This window comes from Triticum dicoccoides, chromosome 7A, assembly GCF_002162155.2.
Source record: "Triticum dicoccoides isolate Atlit2015 ecotype Zavitan chromosome 7A, WEW_v2.0, whole genome shotgun sequence".
Taxonomy (NCBI): Eukaryota; Viridiplantae; Streptophyta; class Magnoliopsida; order Poales; family Poaceae; genus Triticum; species Triticum dicoccoides.
The window spans coordinates 8,310,594-8,332,074 of record NC_041392.1 but is presented as its reverse complement, the minus strand read 5'-3'; the positions used below and the strand labels follow the sequence as shown (position 1 = coordinate 8,332,074).

Below are 21,481 nucleotides of genomic sequence, written 5' to 3'. Positions count from 1 at the left end.
TCATCGCTGAAGGATTTGATGTGTGCGGTGTTCTACAATATTCTTGCTACCCTCTGCAGCTGCTCTTTCATGTTTTCTACAATATCAGGAGCGTAAAGGTTGTTTGTGACAGGAGAAATTATTAATTCGGTGTTTCATTTACTGACCTGAAGGAAAGAATAGGAGCATATGAAAGGTATGCTATCTATGAATCAATAGATCTTGATTAAAAAGAAAGCATGCCACCTACCTATTTGGTATCACTAACAATATTCTAATTCTTTTCTATAGGATGGGATAGAATAACATAGTAGAGACGCATGTGTTCATATATATGCGTATACACTCACCCCTATGAATGCACACATGCACACCCTATCAATATGAGCACCTCCGAGAGACCGAGTCACCATATTATCTTGAGATTTACGAAATCACCATAGGCGCCTTGTAGTCGACGGGAATGTCTTCTCCCATTGAACGCGCATTGCCAAAAATTCTGAATAAATTCAGAAAAATGTGAGCACCAGGACATGAACCCTGGTGGGCTGGGGATACCATTGTCCTCCTAACTATCCAACCACAGGTTAGTTCGCAATTGGATAGAATATAGTTTCTATTGAGCACAAGTTGAAACCTGTACACAAGTTAAAGGATTAGATAGCTTAGAGCATCTATAACCTGATAAATATAATTCAGCTCCTCAAATGCATGTGGATGTGTCCGGGTGTGTCCGCGGGCAGTGACCGGGTATCCCTCATTTTTCCTTCGCTCATCTAACTACCTTATATTTGATACCTCATATCTATGCAAAGCATGAAAAATAAAATCTACATACTACATAGATAACCTATAAGCTAGGCTACACTACTCATCGTCGGAGATGTCAATGACCTCTGCGCTGGCAGTGCCGGATGGCCCTGCCTTTGGGCGGATGGACGCCGGCCTCACCTCGGGCTCCTCGTTAGACTCTATCTCAGTGAGCTCCGCGCCCCGCTAATGGAGGACGTGGCAGTCTTCCTCCACCTCCGCATCCGACTGGATGGAGTCGAGGATGGCATGCTCCTCTGCAGCCTCCACTGCTTGGGCCACCTCTAACTCAGCTAGCGCCTTAGTCATGACGAATCCCGCAACTGGAGGCACCATATCTGCCTCTTGGTTGTATCCTCCTCATCCTTCGGCTCTGCATCCGCCATGGCCCCATCCTGCTCCTCCTGTTGCTCCTCCTCCTCCTCCAGCTCCTCCTACTCCTCTGGCTGCAGCGAGTATGGAGGTATAGGCCGACTATGAATTAGGGTTCCGCGCCTAGCCCGGATCTACTCAAGCAGCTCCAGCCGCCGTTTGATTCGACGTCGGGGCATGGCTAGCGGCGGATGATGAGTTGATTGGAATGTGGCGGCGGTGGATGGGAGTGGAAGGAAATGGGGCAGGGTATGGTTTGGGTGCCAGTGTCCGGCTTAAATAGTCAGACTAGGGCCCTCAGGCGGCGCGCCGGAGCGACGCCACATGATGCCATCGAGAATCAGAGAAGACACGCCCGCCGGACCGATGGGTTTCTAAGTGTTTTCCGTGGGTCCCAACCAGTGGTCGAGCTATGTGCAAAGCTGAGCGGACCGCTGCCCCCGAGCCTTAAATTAAGATGAGCGTGGACAAGAAGAGCAACGGTGGCCGGCCCTTGCAGTAGCCCATAGAATGTTAGCTTTCTCCATTGTGAAGTCCTTCTCACCGACCGACCGCGAAATGAACCTATTCTTCACCCATCTTTCTTACTCTCTACATAGGCCCTGAGAAATCAAGAATTGACGTGATATCTATTGCATTCTGCCTTCGCTATTTGGTTCAGCAGAGCTGCCTCAGAAGCACGACCTGAAGCTACAAAATGTGAAGATCTCTGAAAAAAATTCCTGGTCTGGTGAGCTGCGTGCATCAAGTTTTTTTGATCGAGACAATTAAGGCGTAATAAGTTATTTTTTTGCCCGCGTATATGGGTGGAAAACTTGGCCAGCTCACTGAACTAAGTAATTGTTGGTTCAGAAGCTTCTGCGTGCTTACCTCTTTGATGAATCACGTCTGCATGCAACTAGCTTAGTCACGTACAGCTAGCCGAGACAGCTTAATTCATCTTGTACAAGAGACACGAGGAGATTGTACCGAGTCATTTATATGCTTCACTAGATATTATTATTATTATTATTATTATTATTATTATTATTATTATTATTATTATTATTATGTAGGTATAGATATAGATAGCTGGGACTCTGTCCTCTGCTCTTTGTGGCAAGTGTTTAGACTTCAGACCGAGGACAAATGAATGGCCAGCTATTTATGAATTCAAAACTGTTACATGCATCTGACTTAGTACATGCTAAGTTCAAAGTAAATACATCATTAGTTCTCAAGCAGCTCAGAGATTTTCTTGGAATTGGACGGCATTCTTAAATTCATCTCTACTGTTTTCAGTTCATACTGTCTACTCTCATTCGAGAGATCTAAAGCAAACTCATTCAAGAATCAGGAATCACATCGCAAACGCTTTTGGTGAGCCGACTCAAACGAGAAAGTATCCGGTGAAACGAGGGAACTGGTTGCACCAGCGATATATGGGCCATTGGATGCAAAAAGCAGGGACCGGATCGCTTAAAAGATGGGCCTCCTAGTACATTTGTAAAATGGTCCTTGTAGTGCAGTTAAATCGAGCGAATTGACCTCCCCCACAATCAATTCGTTCCTCTTCCCTTTCATCTCCTGTACCAGCACAGCTGCCGCCGCCGCCGCCGCAAGGTAGGGTTAAGAGCCCCCCCCCCTCTCTCTCCAGCTTCAAGCGTTGAAGCACCAGTGCCCCAAATCATGTGGTCCGTCAACGGCTCGCCGCGATTGCGTCTACCTAGCGACGCGGCGCTGTACGTAGCTCCCGGCATATCGACGATGTGGCTGATTAGGAGCCATCCATCATCTTTTTACTGCTAAAGGATCCATGGTATGAGCACCAAATGTTGTTCTTCTGTTATCCATGAGCGGTCTATTTTTCCAATCCTTCAGTTAACCAGATTTGTTTGAATCCAGTGGCATTTTGGAAACTGACTATTATGAGCACTGAATCGATGTGCAACCTGCAGTTTTAATGGGAATTTTTTTTGCCACTAATTTAAGCCGATAGTGGAAAAATAGATGATGGGATATATTCTGATTTGCATACAATTTTTATGACGCTTGCTAATTTTGTAGTTAAGGTTTGTACATGAAGCAACTTGACGTGTATGTGATCAAATGATTACCTGGGAGCCTGCGTACATGGTGACATTATGTTAGTTACTAGTTGTTCATGTGATGTTCTTGACATGTATGTCATGAAATCGATGAGGGGGTCTGTCCTGAAGTGAGTTGAGATGTTTTTTATCCACTTAAATTTGTTCAAATTGAATGGAAAGGGCCTTTAAAATGTCGAGTTGAACTTTCTATGGCATTACTAGTTAATAATTTTTCCCAATTTGTCTTCCCGCAAACACATTGTTGCTTTTCTCTGATGTAAAAATCTTGATGTGTGCTGCTTAGTTATAGGTTACTCCAGTCCTGTACTTTTGAACATGTATGTGATGTTTTGTCATTTTATTTGCATGAAAATAGGTAACCATGGAGTCAATGGCAAGTGCTGCTCTAAATATTGGGTCAACTACGGCAATTGGAATTGAAGATGATGTCAGCAGCTTTCCCGTGGTAATTAATTTGTTGCATTGTTATGTATGGCACACTGTTTTGTCACTTGACAGATTTTTTACCTTAAATTGCTAGGGGCACGATCCGGTTCGTCAGAAATGATGGAAATACCTACAACACGCCAAAAAGAACTACCAGTCTTCCGTTTTGTGTAAGTTTCTTTTTTCACGTCGAGTGCATGAGCTTCTATCGTTTAGGCACTTTGATTGATCCAGTGCAAAATGGGCCGTATGTAAGAAGTGAATTTGCCATGCCAAATATATGCAGCAAGTTATGTAATCGTATTAAGGTAACCATCACCATGATTTGTGTTATAAGTGTACAATTTATCTATGTTGATGCAGTGCAAACTTGGAAATGTAATTTGCAAAAGTTCACCGAGATCGCCTGTTTAGGCGTGGAACGCCTGCTTCTCTTCATAATTTCCCATCAAGAAATATGATTGATAATATTATGTCTTATTTTCAGGCATATTTGCAGCTGGATGAATGTTTTGCAGCAGTGAATTGATGAAAACTCAGTAGAATATGTAACATTTAAGATGTATGAAAATCTCTACTGCTTTTCAAGTAGCAGTGCTACTTTGTTGTATATTGTATACGAAGGCATGTCTCATCTTCATTTATATATTTGTTTGACCGAGCTTTTGTTTTAAGTCGTGCATAGCACCTTATAGAATTGAATGGACGAGCTCTTGTATCAGCTTATGTAACTGTTGCATGATTGCTCATTGCCGATTTTGGCAAAATAAAATAAATTTCGTGCATAGCACCTGATAAAATTGGCATGATGTTGTTTTGCAAGTGAACCAAAGAGCTTCTGTTTTGCAACATTTGATGGAGTGATTTTGAGCTTCCTGTGGTGATTCTTGGGAAGCCTGCCTAGGATCAGATTACCTTATCTAGCCTGGAGTGGTACTCTTGAGTCTGGAGCCTGGAGTTTAGTTTTGTTTAATGACCTGTCGAGACTTTTCTAGCCTCCTATGAATTGCATTTCTTGAATCACATGAAAAGCTACAGGGCCTATTTTCTGGAAGTATGCCATCATCTAATCTAAATATATAATTTTGCTGACCATCTGACCACTTTACCATGGGAATTACTTTTCATTGTTGTCCTGCTAAAATCAATACCAAATAAAAATCATTACGAATAACTACCAAGAGATCTCTGAACACATTTTCTATAGATTCTTCCATGCAAGAACATCACATTTTTCACATTGGAACAACACAAGCATCCACATAAATTGTATCACAAGCACCCATATAAACTACAAAAAGCTCGCATATTTTTTTAACAAATGTACATTCTTGCCGATTAGATGGTGCCAAAAATACAAAGCTAGAGTGACCAGATCAGGACTAGCACGAGAGGTGAAATTATTAGTTTCATCAGCTGTCATCTTGGGAGACATGAAGATGACTCCTCTGAAGATTACCCAGTCACATTTCATCAGCATGGGCTCCCGATTCTTTGATGACCTAGTTCATGCCTCCAACTAATCGGTTTGAAGCCTGGTGAAGCTGCAAAGGGGGGTGATTCTTGACATTCCGTGCTGATCAAAGGCAAAATATTGTTGGAGCGTGCAAGATGGTCTTGAAACTGAATAGTAGCGAATAGTCAGTTCTGGAACAACTATAAAACCATGATAAAGTAACATTGCATTATCCTCTATAAAGGGTTTGCTACAAATAAAACACAGATTCCAAAGTATCACATTTTTAGAATACAAAGGAAATTCACTACTAGAGAAGTAGCGATGCAACAGTGGGGATACATATTTGTTCTGGCTCGACGTAGTCAGCTAAAAAGTTTTTGTAACTACAGAACATATTAATAGTAATATATGAGTACTTAGTAATTCCTCGACAATGATGATCAGTCATTTTAAAACAAACATCAGTCAGTCGCACAAGACAAGACACAAGTTAGCAGCTACTACCTATAGCTAGTGTTATGTGTTCATGTAGCATGTTTTTCGAATCGATTATAGGAACCTCCAATATATGAGGTTTTGCAAATAGAATATAAGGAACACCGACATTCTGTAAGCCATGGTTACTAACCTGCATGAAAACAGAAAGTACATCCCTTGTAATTGACATGAAGATTGTACAAATATACTTGCAGCTCGTACGTAAATTTGGTGCTCAGAACACACTATTCCAATTCTGAATCAACAAAAGCATGCCTTTTCAGTCAAGTAGAACAACATTGCTCATGCTCATCTCCAGGCCACTTGTTTAAACAAATTGGAGGGAAAGGTGTGGACGAAATTATAAGAACAAAAATGACCTTAACACATGGATAAAGGAAGAAGCAAACATACCAAGGTCCTTGAGTTGCTGCAGATGGTTAGCGGCGACAGTAGATTGAGTCACCAATGCACTCACAAAGAGCCACCACTACCAAAATCAAAATTGAGGCACTCTTCAGACGTTACGGCGGCAGGCTGCTGCTAGAAAGTCCAAAAAAGCAGATCAATCCTATGTATTTGAGTGAGTCGACGCTCGGTTGGTACAAGATTGAGAGAGATAGAGCGAAATTTAGTAACCCTAACTCGCCTGGCACGGTGGTACAGAAGAGGGAGAGAGAGGCGATTGGGTTCAGTGAAGATCTTGAGGGAGGGAGATTGGTTCTTGAGCTCGCTGGATCTTTTACATTATTAATTCTTATGTCTTTGCCGTTAAAAATTCTATGATCAACTGAGCAAATATTTTAGTCTGTGTTGCCTCTTCTTATATTAATAATTATACTACTATAATAGATATACATGCAGGATGGCAGTTGTTAATGCTTGGGCTTTCTTACTCATTATTTGTCTCGTTTTGGTTGGGAGGCACAAGTAGGATTACATCACTGATGGAAGCATTTTTTGACATTTTGTCTACACAACGCAGGGTTCCACGTGAAGAAATCAGAGGATGACACCTGCATCATCTCTTCTTGGGATGTCGGTGGCCATGACATGGTGGTGTTCGTACTCTTTTCTTCTTCTTGCCTCACACTTATCATTGCTTCTCCTTTGTTATTGTTTCCTTGTTTGTGGTCATACAAGTAAAATGATAATCACCTGATTGCGGTTAGTAAAGCATTAATTTCCTTGACAAGTCTCACTAAGATTATCGTTTATGTAGAGATATGCTAATCATTTATCTATCTCATTTCCAAAATAGGGGAGGCGTATGATTGCTTGGAGGAATTACTGCCCAGACGCTCAGCAGGGCCTTATCTTTGTTGTTAACGGCAACGACAGAGATCATATTGCTGAGGCGAGACCAGAGCTCCACAGAATGCTGAATGAGGCAAGTGCCATTCGACATTACATTCGGAGTAATTTGGGAAACATGACAGAATGATGTATCTTATCTTACTGCGCATGGTACATCTTGTTTTTCTAATACAGAAAACATTGGGAAAAGATTCCACTCCAATTTTTATATGAAAAGAGCGAAGGCTAGAAAAAAACTGAGAAATCTAAAATAGTGAAGAAAACTCGCTATATATATTTCACACCTTATGATAATAAATCATTCTTTTTCTTATTGTATTCATGTCTGTGTGCGAAGTTAATGTATGTTGTTAATTGTTACTAGGATGAGCTGCGCGATGCTGTGTTGCTTGTTTTTGCTAACAAGCAAGATCTTCTGAATTCCATGAGTGTTGCTGAAATAATAGATAAGCTTGGCCTTTTGCCTTTGCGTCGGCGATGCTGGTATTTGACCCTAGATGGTTAACCTAGATGATATTTTGCTGCTAGTTGGAGAAGAATTGCTGATAAACTTGGTCTTGTATACTTCTCATTCTATTGCAGGAGAGTTTATTTGTGTTCCGCTGCAACTGGGGAAGGCATGTATGATGGGTTGGACTGGCTCAACAAGAGTTTAGCCTACAAGGTAATTTGCATTTTCACTCCTAAATGGCATTTAAGTACGAATCAAGATTTCCCTCTAAGTAGCATAGCTTCAATATTTTGATGTTAAAAATGATGCATGACTCCGTACACTAACAAGTGATGTTTTCCTCACAACATTCTTAGTAATGAAGGCCTGAGTGGGTTGGCAGAAGCCGGGATTTTGATACCTATACTAGTTGCTGGACAAATGACTGGAATATATAGGCATGTTAAAATGATGTCTGAATGTTGACATTTCTTTGAAAGCTTGATCTTTGAAGCTGTTATCACACTGTTACTGATGGACGAATGTTGTTGTATGAATGATTGAATGTACACAAAAGGATAACCTTTCGGATGTAGTGAAAATGATGCCATCTCAGGTGCTCACATGACGCAACTAACATAATACATCCCTGTTGAGGCAACTAACATGACGCAATCACAAAAGCACTCGCGTGAGGGCTTGCTTAACCTCGGCAGCTCTGCCCGTGTTCCCCCCTGCTTGCCACCTCCATTCCGCTAAACCTCCCCGACGTCTGCCTCCCGTCCACCCTGAATCACCCGCTCCCGCCCCGCCTACCTGGAATCCTGCCAGACGAGGAACTCCACCCCCCCCACACACACACACTCACACTCATCGACCTCTAGGGAGATCCGGTGACGACAAGCAACTCCCCAAGCCAGCAAGGGAACAAGATGGTTGAATGGGGCTCTAGCGACCCCGCTTGCCGCTGGTGCGTGTTTCCTGCTACCGCTACCCAGATCTGTTACGTCGAACCTCTGCTTTAGGCACCATGACCGGATCCGAAGCTGCCGCGGCCTCCCTCGTATGCGAGGATGATGACATCGACGAGGAGGAGTTGGCAATGATGACGCCGCCGGCTACCAAAATCCCAGCTGAGTCGCACCCTCGAGGAGGAGGCGTGCGGTGGTTGGCAAGGGGTGTTGCCCCGGTGCAATCTGCGCCGTCCGGCATCACCGGCCCCTTCTTTGCCCCCTCACCCATCCCGGCTTGGCTGTTTGGAAGGTATTGCGGATGCCTCACTCATAGGCACCAGGTACAAAGATCCTCTTTGGTGCTACCATTGTTGCGAGAATGACTACCGTGCGCGTGAATGCCACAATCCCTCTAGCCCTCTTAGCTCGCTAGCATGCCTTGCTGCGCTGCCAGTGTCCAGTCTTGACGTTGAGCATCTTCATGCTCCAGCTTCATATGTGGGTCCAATCTTCATGCTCCACCATCTTCATGCGCTATGGCAGTGGACACACGACTGTGGACGGGGGATGAGGCCGTGTCAGCCGACCTAGGTCAAAGAGCTATAGATGGGCCAAGTATAGGTATGTCACAGCTCTTGCTAACTAGGCACCAATCGTGATGGCACCGGCCACCATTTTTCTGCACAACGATGACCAGGAGGGCATATGGTGGATGCTGGCAATGACAATGCGGTGTAGATGGACGATGGCAATGCTGAGGAAGCGGTGGAAATGGTGGTCGGGGCTCCTAAAGGTAAAGGGAAGGGTTTGGAAGGGCAAATGCAATGTAGACACGGAGAGTTTTGCCGTGGTTCCGATAGGTGGTGCTATCGTACGTCCACGTTGATGGAGACTTCAACCCACGAAGGTTAACGGCTGCGCGAGTCCATGGAGGGCTCCACCCACAAATGGTCCATGAAGAAGCAATCTTGTCTATCCCACCATGGCCATCGCCCACGAAGGACTTTCCTCACTCGGGTAGATCTTCACAAAGTAGGTGATCTCCTTGCCCTTACAAACTTCTTGGTTCACTCCACAATCTTGTTGGAGGCTCCCAAGTGACACCTAACCAATCTAGGAGACACCACTCTCCAAAAGATAATAGATGGTGTGTTGATGATGAACTCCTTGCTCTTGTGCTTGAAATTATAGTCCCCCCAACACTCAACTCTCTCTCACAGATTTGGATATGGTGGAAAGAAGGTTTGAGTGGAAAGCAACTTGGGGAAGGCTAGAGATCAAGATTCTTCTGGTAGGATTGGAATGTCTTGGTATCAACACATGAGTAGGTGGTTCTCTCTCAGAAAATGAGTAGTGGAAGTGTAGGCACGTTTTGATGGCTCTCTCTCAAAAGGAGAGGAGGGTGGAGGGGTATATCTAGCCTCCACACAAAATCCAACCGTTACACACATTTGAGCCAATTCAGTCGGACCGAATAGGAGAACTCCGTGAGACCGATTTAGTTCAAAATCTGAATGTTATGAATCTCGGTGGGACCGACATGATCAACTTGGTGGGACCGATGTGCTAGGGTTAGGGCAAAACCTCATCTTGGTGTGACCGATTGCATGAACTCGGTGAGACCGATTTCAGCAATAAGTTAACAGAGAATTGGTCAGGCAAACTCGGTGGGACCGATCGCTCATTTCGGTAAGACCAAAACCTTACGAAGGGAAACAGGGAGTTTTGAAAGTGCGTTATATCGACTAGAGGGGGGGTGAATAGGCGATTTTTATGAAAGTCTTCAAAACGTGAGAGTTATGAAGACAAACAGCGAAGATTATGCCTTTTACTATGCAGCGGAAGTTAGATTACACTAGGCCAGCCATGATCATGTATTCAATAGAGTGGAAGTACAATGACAAACAACTGCAGTGTAATAAGGATCAGGTAGGAAGAAGTTATGAAGCCAAACAGTTCATACATACACGTTGTGGAGACAAGAGATAAAGCAAGCATGCAATGGCTTCACAATGTGTAACAGTAAGAAAAGGAAGTGAAGATGAAACCAGTGACTCGTTGAAGACAATGATATGTTGGACCAGTTCCAGTTGCTGTGACAACTGTACGTCTGGTTGGAGCGGCTAGGTATTTAAACCTTAGGACACACAGTCCCGGACACCCAGTCCTGAACGCACAGTCCAGGACACCAAGTCCTCACTGTATTCTCCTTGAGCTAAGGTCACTTAGTCCTCGCCCAATCACTCTGGTAAGTCTTCAAGGTAGACTCCCAAACCTTCACAAACTTCGTTCACTGGCAATCCACAATGTCTCTTGGATGCTCTGAACGCGACGCCTAACCGTCTGGAGGATTCACAGTCCTCAAGTGTAATAAGTCTTCAGATCACGCAGACAAGAAGACTCAAGTGATGCCCAATTTGCTCTGGCTCTGGGTGGTTAGGGGTTTTCTCCTCACTAGGAATTTTCTCTCAAAGGCTTCGAGGTGGGTTGCTCTCAAATGACAAAAGCCGTGCACTGAAATCTGAGCAGCCGACCATTTATGGTTGTGGGGGTGGGCTATTTATAGCCACTTGGCAACCCGACCTGATTTGTCCGAAATGACCCTGGGTCACTAAGGAACTGACACGTGTCTCAATGGTCAGATTTCAAACTCTCATGGCAACTTTGCTTGGGCTGCAAGCAAAGCTGACTTATCCGGCTCTGGACAAGATTCGCTCTCATTGTCTTCGCTCGAAGACATAGGTTTTTTGATTTAGGCATCACTTCAGTCATTCTGACTGGTTCTCCTGGACCCCACTTAACAGTACGGTGGTTCCTATGACTCAACACAAAAGAAAAAGAACTACGAAAGATCTAAGTCTTCGAGCTCCATAGGCTTCATAACGTGTTTTCTTTTGTCATAGTCTTCAATGTGAATATCTTCATATACCACCTTTGTCTTCAATGTCTTCATACATTTTTAGGGGTCATCTCTGGTAGTAAAGCCGAATCAATGAGGGACCTCTACCTGTGTTTTCCTGCAATTCTCACAAACACATTAGTCCCTCAACTAGGTTTGTCGTCAATACTCCAAAACCAACTAGGGGTGGCACTAGATGCACTTACAAGTTTACATTGCGAACTCGGTGGGACCGAACTGATTAGGGTTTCTAGCTATGGCTATGTCAAGTGAACTCGGTGGTGCCGGATGGATCAAATCGGTGAGGCCGAGTTTGACTTTGAGTTTAGGACATATTTGGAATTTGAGAAAGTGGTTGAGGTTTTTGGAGCATACCACTAAGCATTTTGAGCAAGTAGACCATTAAGCAACACCTCATCCCCTTTTAATAGTATTGGCTTTTCCTATGGACTCAATGTGATCTTCGATCACTAAAATAGAAATGAAGAGTCTTAAGCTTTGCCAATATTTGTCCTTAGCATTTTGAGGGGTCCACATCTCTAGTCCATGCCATGACTATCATTGAACTTTCTGAAATAATCAACTTGAAGGGATATTAGTTCAATGAGCTATATGTTGTTATGAATTACCAAAACCACCTGGCGATTAGTTGCACTTTCTACGTGCGTCATAATATTTAAGAAGGATGGCGGGAACACCAACTCGAAACTGATAAGACATTGGACCAAATCATTCTGTAACCTTGGTAGGATTTCTGGATCGATTACCTTATGACAAATTGCATTGAGGAATGCACATAGCTTCACAATGCCTAATCAAACATTTTCTGGTAGAATCCCCTCAATGCAACCGGAAGCAGTTGCGTCATAATCACGTGGCAGTCATGAGACTTTAGTTTCTTGAATTTTTTTCTCTGCCATATTTATTATTCCCTTTATATCCGACGAGAAGCCAGACGGGACCTTGATACTGAGCAGGCATTCAAAGAAGATTTCCTTCTCTACTTTGGTAAGAACATAGCTGGCAGGACCTTGATACTGCTTTGGATGCATGCCGTCTTTTTTGTTCACACGTTGCTCGTCCTCCCGTGCCTTCGGTGTATCTTTTGTCTTCCCATACATGCCCAAGAAGCCTAGCAGGTTCACACAAACGTTCTTCATGACGTGCATCACGTCGATTGCAGAACGGACCTCTAGGTGAAGGAAATATGCCCTAGAGGCAATAATAAAGTTATTATTTATTTCCTTATATCATGATAAATGTTTATTATTCATGCTAGAATTGTATTAACCAGAAACACAATACATGTGTGAATACATAGACAAACAATATGTCACTAGTATGCCTCTACAAGACTAGCTCGTTAATCGAAGATGGTTATGTTTCCTAACCATAGAACTGAGTTGTCATTTGATTAACGGGATCACATCATTAGGAGAATGATGTGATTGACATGACCCATTCCGTTAGCTTAGCACACAATCGTTTAGTATGTTGCTATTGCTTTCTTCATGACTTATACATGTTCCTATGACTATGAGATTATGCAACTCCCGTTTACCGGAGGAACACTTTGTGTGCTACCAAACGTCACAATGTAACTGGGTGATTATAAAGGAGCTCTATAGGTGTCTCCAAAGGTACATGTCGGGTTGGCGTATTTCGAGATTAGGATTTGTCACTCCGATTGTCGGAGAGGTATCTCTGGGCCCTCTCGGTAATGCACATCACTTAAGCCTTGCAAGCAATGCAACTAATGAGTTAGTTGCGAGATGATGTATTATAGAGCGAGTAAAGAGACTTGCCGGTAACGAGATTGAACTAGGTATTGAGATACCGACGATCGAATCTCGGGCAAGTAACATACCGATGACAAAGGGAACAATGTATGTTGTTATGCGGTCTGACCGATAAAGATCTTCGTAGAATATGTGGGAGCCAATATGAGCATCCAGGTTCCGCTATTGGTTATTGACCGGAGACGTGTCTCGGTCATGTCTACATTGTTCTCGAACCCGTAGGGTCCGCACGCTTACCGTTACGATGATAGTTTCATTATGAGTTTATATGTTTTGATGTACCAATGTTGTTCAGAGTCCCGAATGTGATCACGGACATGACGAGGAGTCTCGAAATGGTCGAGACATAAAGATTGAAATATTGGACGACTATATTCGGACACCGGAAGTGTTCCGGAGAAGTTTTGGATAAAATCGGAGTTCCGGGGGTTACCGGAACCCCCCCCCCCCTGGGAAGCTATTGGGCCTTATGGGCCTTAGTGGAAAGTAGAGAGGGAGGCCAAGAGGTGGCGCGCGGCCCCCCCTTGCCCCAATCCGAATAGGACAAGGGAAGGGGGCGGCGGGCCCCCTTCTCCTTCCTTCTCTCCACCTCCTCCTTCCCCCCTTCTCCTAGTTGGAATAGGAAAGGGGGGCAAACCTACTTGGAGTAGGATTGCCCCCCTTGGGCGCACCTCCTCCCCTTGGCCAGCCCTCTCCTCCTCCCCCCTTTATATACGGAGGAGGGGGGCACCCCATAGACACAAGTTGATCTTCGTGATCGTTCCTTAGCCGTGTGCGGTGCCCCCTTCCACCATATTCCACCTCGGTCATATCGTAGCGGTGCTTAGGCAAAGCCCTGCGGCGGTAGAACATCAAGATCGTCACCACGCCATCGTGCTGACAGAACTCTTCCCCGACGCTTTGCTGGATCGGAGTCCGGGGATCGTCATCGAGCTGAACGTGTGCTAGAACTCGGATGTGACGTAGTTTCGGTGCTTGATCGGTCGGGCCGTGAAGACGTATGACTACATCAACCGTGTTGTTATAATAGTTCCGCTGTCGGTCTACGACGGTACGTAGACAACACTCTCCCCTCTCGTTGCTATGCATCATCATGATCTTGCGTGTGCATAGGAAAATTTTGAAATTACTACGTTCCCCAACAGTGGCATCCGAGCCTGGTTTTATGCGTAGGTGTCATATGCACAAGTAGAACACAAGTGAGTTGTGGGCGATATAAGTCATACTGCTTACCAGCATGTCATACTTTGGTTCGGCGGTATTGTTGGATGAAGCGGCCCGGACCGACATTACACGTACGCTTACGCGAGACTGGTTCTACCGATGTGCTTTGCACACAGGTGGCTGGCGGGTGTCAGTTTCTCCAACTTTAGTTGAACCGAGTGTGGCTACGCCCGGTCCTTGCGAAGGTTAAAACAGCACTAACTTGACAAACTATCGTTGTGGTTTTGATGCGTAGGTAAGAACGGTTCTTGCTAAGCCCGTAGCAGCCACGTAAAACTTGCAACAACAAAGTAGAGGACGCCTAACTTGTTTTTGCAGGGCATGTTGTGATGTGACATGGTCAAGACATGATGCTAAATTTTATTGTATGAGATGATCATGTTTTGTAACCGAGTTATCGGCAACTGGCAGGAGCCATATGGTTGTCGCTTTATTGTATGCAATGCAATCGCCCTGTAATGCTTTACTTTATCGCTAAGCGGTAGCGATAGTCGTAGAAGCATAAGATTGGCAAGACGACAATGATGCTACGATGGAGATCAAGGTGTCGCGCCGGTGATGATGGTGATCATGGAGGTGCTTCGGAGATGGAGATCACAAGCACAAGATGATGATGGCCATATCATATCACTTATATTGATTGCATGTGATGTTTATCTTTTATGCATCTTATCTTGCTTTGATTGACGGTAGCATTATAAGATGATCTCTCACTAAATTTCAAGATAAAAGTGTTCTCCCTGAGTATGCACCATTGCCAAAGTTCGTCGTGCCCAGACACCACGTGATGATCGGGTGTGATAAGCTCTACGTCCATCTACAACGGGTGCAAGCCAGTTTTGCACACGCAGAATACTCAGGTTAAACTTGACGAGCCTAGCATATGTAGATATGGCCTCGGAACACTGAGACCGAAAGGTCGAGCGTGAATCATATAGTAGATATGATCAACATAGTGATGTTCACCATTGAAAGCTACTCCATTTCACGTGATGATCGGTTATGGTTTAGTTGATTTGGATCACGTGATCGCTTAGAGGATTAGAGGGATGTCTGTCTAAGTGGGAGTTCTTAAGAAATATGATTAATTGAACTTCAATTTATCATGAACTTAGTCCTGGTAGTATTAGCATATATATGTTGTAGATCAATAGCTCGCGTTGTTGCTTCCCTATGTTTTATATATGTTCCTAGAGTAAACAAAGTTCAAAGAAGATAGTAGCAATGATGCGGACTAGGTCCGTGATCTGAGGTTTATCCTCATTGCTGCACAGAAGAATTATGTCCTTGATGCACCGCTTGGTGAAAAACCTATTGCAGGAGCAGATGCAGACGTTATGAACGTTTTGACAAAAGCTCAGTATGATGACTACTTGATAGTTAAGTGCACCATGATTTACGGCTTAGAATCGGGACTTCAAAAATTGTTTTGAACGCCACGGAACATATGAGATGTTCCAGGAGTTGAAGTTAATATTTCAAGCAAATACCCGAGTTTAGAGATATGAAGTCTCCAACAAGTTCTGTAGCTAAAAGATGGAGGAGAATAGCTCAAGCAGTGAGCATGTGCTCAGATTGTTTGGGTACTACAATCACTTGAATCAAGTGGGAGTTAATCTTCCAGATAAAATAGTGATTGACAGAATTCTCTAGTCACCATCACCAAGTTAGTAGAACTTCGTGATGAACTATAGTATGCAAGGGATGACGAAAACAATTCCCAAGCTCTTCGTGATGTTGAAATCGACGAAGGTAGAAATGAAGAAAAACATCAAGTGTTGATGGTTGAAAAGATCACTAGTTTCAAGTAAAGGGCAAAGGGAAGAAGGGGAACTTCAAGAAGAACGGCAAGCAAGTTGCTGATCAAGTGAAGAAGCCCAAGTCTGGATCTAAGCCTGAGATTAAGTGCTTCTACTGCAAAGGGACTAATCACTGGAAGCAGAACTACCCCAAGTATTTGGCGGATAAGAAGGATGGCAAAGTGAACAAAGGTATATTTGATATATAGATTATTGATGTGTATTTTACTAGTGTTCGTAGCAACCCCTCGGTATTTGATACTGGTTCAGTTGCTAAGAGTAGTAACTCGAAACGGGAGTTGCAGAATAAATAGAGACTAGTTGAGGGTGAGATGACGATGTGTGTTGGAAGTAGTTCCAAGATTGATATGATCATTATCGCACACTCCCTATACTTTCGAGATTAGTGTTGAACCTAAATAAGTGTTATTTGGTGTTTGCGTTGAGCATGAATATGATTTGATCATGTTTATTGCAATACGGTTATTCATGTAAGTTAGACAATAATTGTTGTTCTGTTTACATGAATAAAACCTTCTATGGTTATACACCCAATGAAAATGGTTCGTTGGATCTCGATCGTAGTGATACACATATTCATAATATTGAAGCCAAAAGATGCAAAGTTAATAATGACAGTGCAACTTATTTGTGGCAATGCCGTTTAGGTCATATTGGTGTAAAGCGCATGAAGAAACTCCATGCTGATGGGATTTTGGAATCACTTGATTATGAATCACTTGATGCTTGCGAACCATGCCTTATGGGCAAGATGACTAAAACTCCGTTCTCCGGAACAATGGAGCAAGCAACTGACTTATTGGAAATATTACATACTGATGTATGAGGTCCGATGAGTGATAAGGCTTGCGGCAAGTATCGTTATTTTCTGACCTTCACAGATGATTTGAGCATATATGGGTATATCTACTTGATGAAACATAAGTCTGAAACATTTGAAAAGTTCAAAAAAATTCAGAGTGAAGTGGAACATCATCGTGACAAGAAAATAAGGTTTCTACGATCTGATCGCGGAGACAAATATTTGAGTTACGAGTTTGGTCTTCAATTAAAACAATGTGGAATAGTTTCACAAACTCATCCCACCTAGAACACCACAGCATAATGGTGTGTCCGAACGTCATAACCGTACTTTATTGGATATAGTGCAATCTATGATGTCTCTTACCGATTTACCACTATCGTTTTGGGGTTATGCATTAGAGACAGCTGCATTCACGTTAAATAGGGCACCATAAAAATCCGTTGAGACGACGCCTTATGAACTATGGTTTGGCAAGAAACCAAAGTTGTCGTTTCTTAAAGTTTGAGGTTGCAATGCTTATGTGAAAAAGTTTCAACCTGATAAGCTCAAACCCAAATCGGAGAAGTGCGTCTTCATAGGATACCCAAAAGAAAATGTTGGGTACACCTTCTATCACAGATCTGAAGGCAAGATATTCGTTGCTGAGAATGAATCCTTTCTAGAGAAGGAGTTTCTCTCGAAAGAAGTGAGTGGGAGGAAAGTAGAACTTGATGAGGTAACTGTACCTTCTCCTTTATTGGAAAGTAGTTCATCACAGAAATCTGTTCCTGTGACTACTACACCAATTAGTAATGAAGCTAATGATGATGATCATGTAACTTCAGATCAAGTTACTACCGAACCTCGTAGGTCAACCAGAGTAAGGTCCGCACCAGAGTGGTACGATAATCCTGTTTTGGAGGTCATGTTACTTGACCATGACGAACCTACGAACTATGAGGTAGCGATGATGAGCCCAGATTCCGTGAAATGGCTTGAGGCCATGAAATCTGAGATGAGATCCATGTATGAGAACAAAGTATGAACTTTGATTGACTTGCCCAATGATCGGTGAGCCATTGAGATTAAATGGATCTTCAAAAGGAAGACTGACGCTGATAGTAGCGTTACTATCTACAAAGCTAGAATTGTCGCAAAAAGGTTTTCGACAAGTTCAAGGTGTTGACTACGATGAGAGTCTCTCACACGTATCTATGCTTAAGTCTGTCCGAATCATGTTAGCGACTGCCGCATTTTATGAAATCTGGCAAATGGATAAACAAAACTGCATTCCCTAATGGATTTATTAAAGAAGAGTTGTATATGATGCAACCAGAAGGTTTTGTCTATCCTAAAGGTGCTAACAAAATGGGCAAGCTCCAGCGATCCATCTATGGACTGGGGCAAGCATCTCGGAGTTGGAATATACGCTTTGATAAGTTGATCAAAACATATAGTTTTATACAGACTTGTGGTGAAGCCTGTATTTACAAGAAAGTGAGTGGGAGCACTACAACATTTCTGATAAGTATATGTGAATGACATATTGTTGATCAGAAATAATGTAGAATTATTCTGCAAAGCATAAAGGAGTGTTTGAAAGGAGTTTTTCAAAGAAAGACCTCGGCGAAGCTGCTTACATATTGAGCATCAAGATCTATAGAGATAGATCAAGACGCTTGATAAGTTTTTTCAATGAGTATATACCTTGACAAGTTTTTTGAAGTAGTTCAAAATGGAACAGTCAAAGAAGGAGTTTCTTGCCTGTGTTACAAGGTGTGAAATTGAGTAAGACTCAAAGCCCGACCACGACAGAAGATAGAAAGAGAATGAAAGTCATTCCCTATGCCTTGACCATAGGTTCTATAAAGTATGACATGCTGTGTACCAGATCTATTGTATACCCTACACTAATTTTTGCAAGGGAGTACAATAGTGATCTATGAGTAGATCACTGGACAGCGGTCAAAATTATCCTTACTGGAATAAGGATATGTTTCTCGATTATAGAGGTTACAAAAGGTTCGTCATAAAGGGTTACGTCGATGCAAGTTTTTGACACTGATCCAGATGACTCTAAGTCTCAATCTGGATACATATTGAAAGTGGGAGCTATTAGCTAGAGTAGCTCCGTGCAGAGCATTGTAGACATAGAAATTTGCAAAATACTTACGGATCTGAATGTGACAAACCCGTTGACTAAAATTATCTCACAAGCAAAACATGATCACACCTTAGTACTCTTGGGTGTAAATCACATAGCGATGTTTGGGTGTTGGTCACATGACAATGTGAACTATGGGTGTTAATCACATGGTGATGTTAACTATTAGTGTTAAATCACATGGCCATGTGAACTAGATTATTGACTCTAGTGCAAGTGGGAGACTGAAGGAAATATGCCCTAGAGGCAATAATAAAGTTATTATTTATTTCCTTATATCATGATAAATGTTTATTATTCATGCTAGAATTGTATTAACCAGAAACATAATACATGTGTGAATACATAGACAAACAATATGTCACTAGTATGCCTCTACAAGACTAGCTTGTTAATCGAAGATGATTATGTTTCGTAACCATAGACATGAGTTGTCATTTGATTAACGGGATCACATCATGAGGAGAATGATGTGATTGACATGACCCATTCCGTTAGCTTAGCACACGATCGTTTAGTATGTTGCTATTGCTTTCTTCATGACTTATACATGTTCCTATGACTATGAGATTATGCAACTCCCGTTTACCGGAGGAACACTTTGTGTGCTACCAAACGTCACAACGTAACTGGGTGATTATAAAGGAGCTCTACAGGTGTCTCCAAAGGTACATGTTGGGTTGGCGTCTTTCGAGATTAGGATTTGCCACTCCGATTGTCGGAGAGGTATCTCTGGGCCCTCTCGGTAATGCACATCACTTAAGCCTTGCAAGCAATGCAACTAATGAGTTAGTTGCGAGATGATGTATTATAGAACGAGTAAAGAGACTTGCCGGTAACGAGATTGAACTAGGTATTGAGATACCGGCGATCGAATCTCGGGCAAGTAACATACCGATGACAAAGGCAACAACATATGTTGTTATGCGGTCTGACCGATAAAGATCTTCGTAGAATATGTGGGAGCCAATATGAGCATCCAGGTTCCGCTATTGGTTATTGACCGGAGACGTGTCTCGGTCATGTCTACATTGTTCTCGAACCCGTAGGGTCCGCACGCTTAACGTTACGATGACAGTTTCATTATGAGTTTATATGTTTTGATGTACCGAAGGTTGTTCGGGGTCCCGGATGTGATCACGGACATGACGAGGAGTCTCAAAATGGTCGATACATAAAGATTGATATATTAGACGACTATATTCGGACACCAGAAGTGTTTCGGAGAAGTTTCGGATAAAACCGGAGTTCCGGGGGTTACCGGACCCCCCCCCCCCGGGAAGCTATTGGGCCTTATGGGCCTTAGTGGAAAGGAGAGAGGGAGGCCAAGAGGTGGCGCGCGGCCCCCCTTGCCCCAATTTAAATAGGACAAGGGAAGGGGGCGGCGGCCCCCCTTCTCCTTCCTTCTCTCCACCTCCTCCTTCCCCCCTTCTCCTAGTTGGAATAGGAAAGGCGGGGCAAACCTACTTGGAGTAGGATTGCCCCCCTTGGGCGCGCCTCCTCCCCCTGGCCGGCCCTCTCCTCCTCCCCCCTTTATATACGGAGGAGTGGGGGCACCCCATAGACACAAGTTGATCTTCGTGATCGTTCCTTAGCCGTGTGCGGTGCCCCCTTCCACCATATTCCACCTCGGTCATATCGTAGCGGTGCTTAGGCAAAGCCCTGCGGCGGTAGAACATCAAGATCGTCACCACGCCATCGTGCTGACAGAACTCTTCCCCGACGCTTTGCTGGATCGGAGTCCGGGGATCGTCATCGAGCTGAACGTGTGCTAGAACTCGGAGGTGCCATAGTTTCGGTGCTTGATAGGTCGGGCCGTGAAGACGTACGACTACATCAACCGCGTTGTTATAATGCTTCCGCTGTCGGTCTACGAGGGTACGTAGACAACACTCTCCCCTCTCGTTGCTATGCATCACCATGATCTTGCGTGTGCGTAGAAAATTTTTGAAATTACTACGTTCCCCAACACTAGGTCTTTCCAATAGGGTAGGTCCCAAAATATAGATTTCTTCTTCCACATGGGTGCTTGTCCCTCAGCGTCATTCGGAACAGATTGTTCGCAAAGATCCTTTCCAAAGATTACTTGTAAATACTTGACCATATCAAGTATATGAGGACTAGTACGGAGGACGGACTTCTTCTGGTGATCTGCCTCACCTTTGAAATGCTTGCCTTTCTTTCTTAAGGCATGCTTGGTCGGAAGAAATTGACGATGTCCCAGGTAAAAATTCTTCTTGCAATTGTCCAAATATATACTTTCAGTCTCATCGAAATAGTGCGTGCATGCGTTGTATCCCTTGTTTGTCTATCCTGAAAGTTTACTAAGAGCGGGCCAATCGTTGATGGTTACAAACAGCAACGCTCGTAGGTCAAATTCCTGCTGTTTGTGCTCATCCCACACACGTACACTTTTTTTATCCCACAACTGTAGAAGTTCTTCAACTAATGGCCTTAGGTACACATCAATGTCGTTGC

General features: G+C 43.5%; 1 protein-coding gene across 1 annotated transcript; it reads left to right on the top strand.

The window, feature by feature from the left end:
• Nucleotides 1-1,173: 1,173 nt before the first annotated feature.
• On the top strand, nucleotides 1,174-7,675 carry LOC119332818 (ADP-ribosylation factor 1-like). Its single transcript, XM_037605960.1, has 6 exons — nucleotides 1,174-1,252; nucleotides 1,823-1,891; nucleotides 6,599-6,678; nucleotides 6,875-7,003; nucleotides 7,295-7,413; nucleotides 7,513-7,675. Exons 1-6 carry the CDS (start codon nucleotides 1,174-1,176, stop codon nucleotides 7,673-7,675), a joined length of 639 nt encoding a protein of 212 aa, XP_037461857.1.
• Nucleotides 7,676-21,481: the final 13,806 nt, after the last annotated feature.

Excerpts from the sequence above, each read along its gene's own strand:
- LOC119332818 (XM_037605960.1), top strand. The coding sequence starts at position 1,174 with ATGGCCCCATCCTGCTCCTCCTGTTGCTCCTCCTCCTCCTCCAGCTCC. Across the intron at positions 1,892-6,598 it reads TGAAAAAAATTCCTGGTCTG|GGTTCCACGTGAAGAAATCA; the intron begins GTGAGCTGCGTG and ends TACACAACGCAG. Across the intron at positions 6,679-6,874 it reads GCCATGACATGGTGGTGTTC|GGGAGGCGTATGATTGCTTG; the intron begins GTACTCTTTTCT and ends TTTCCAAAATAG.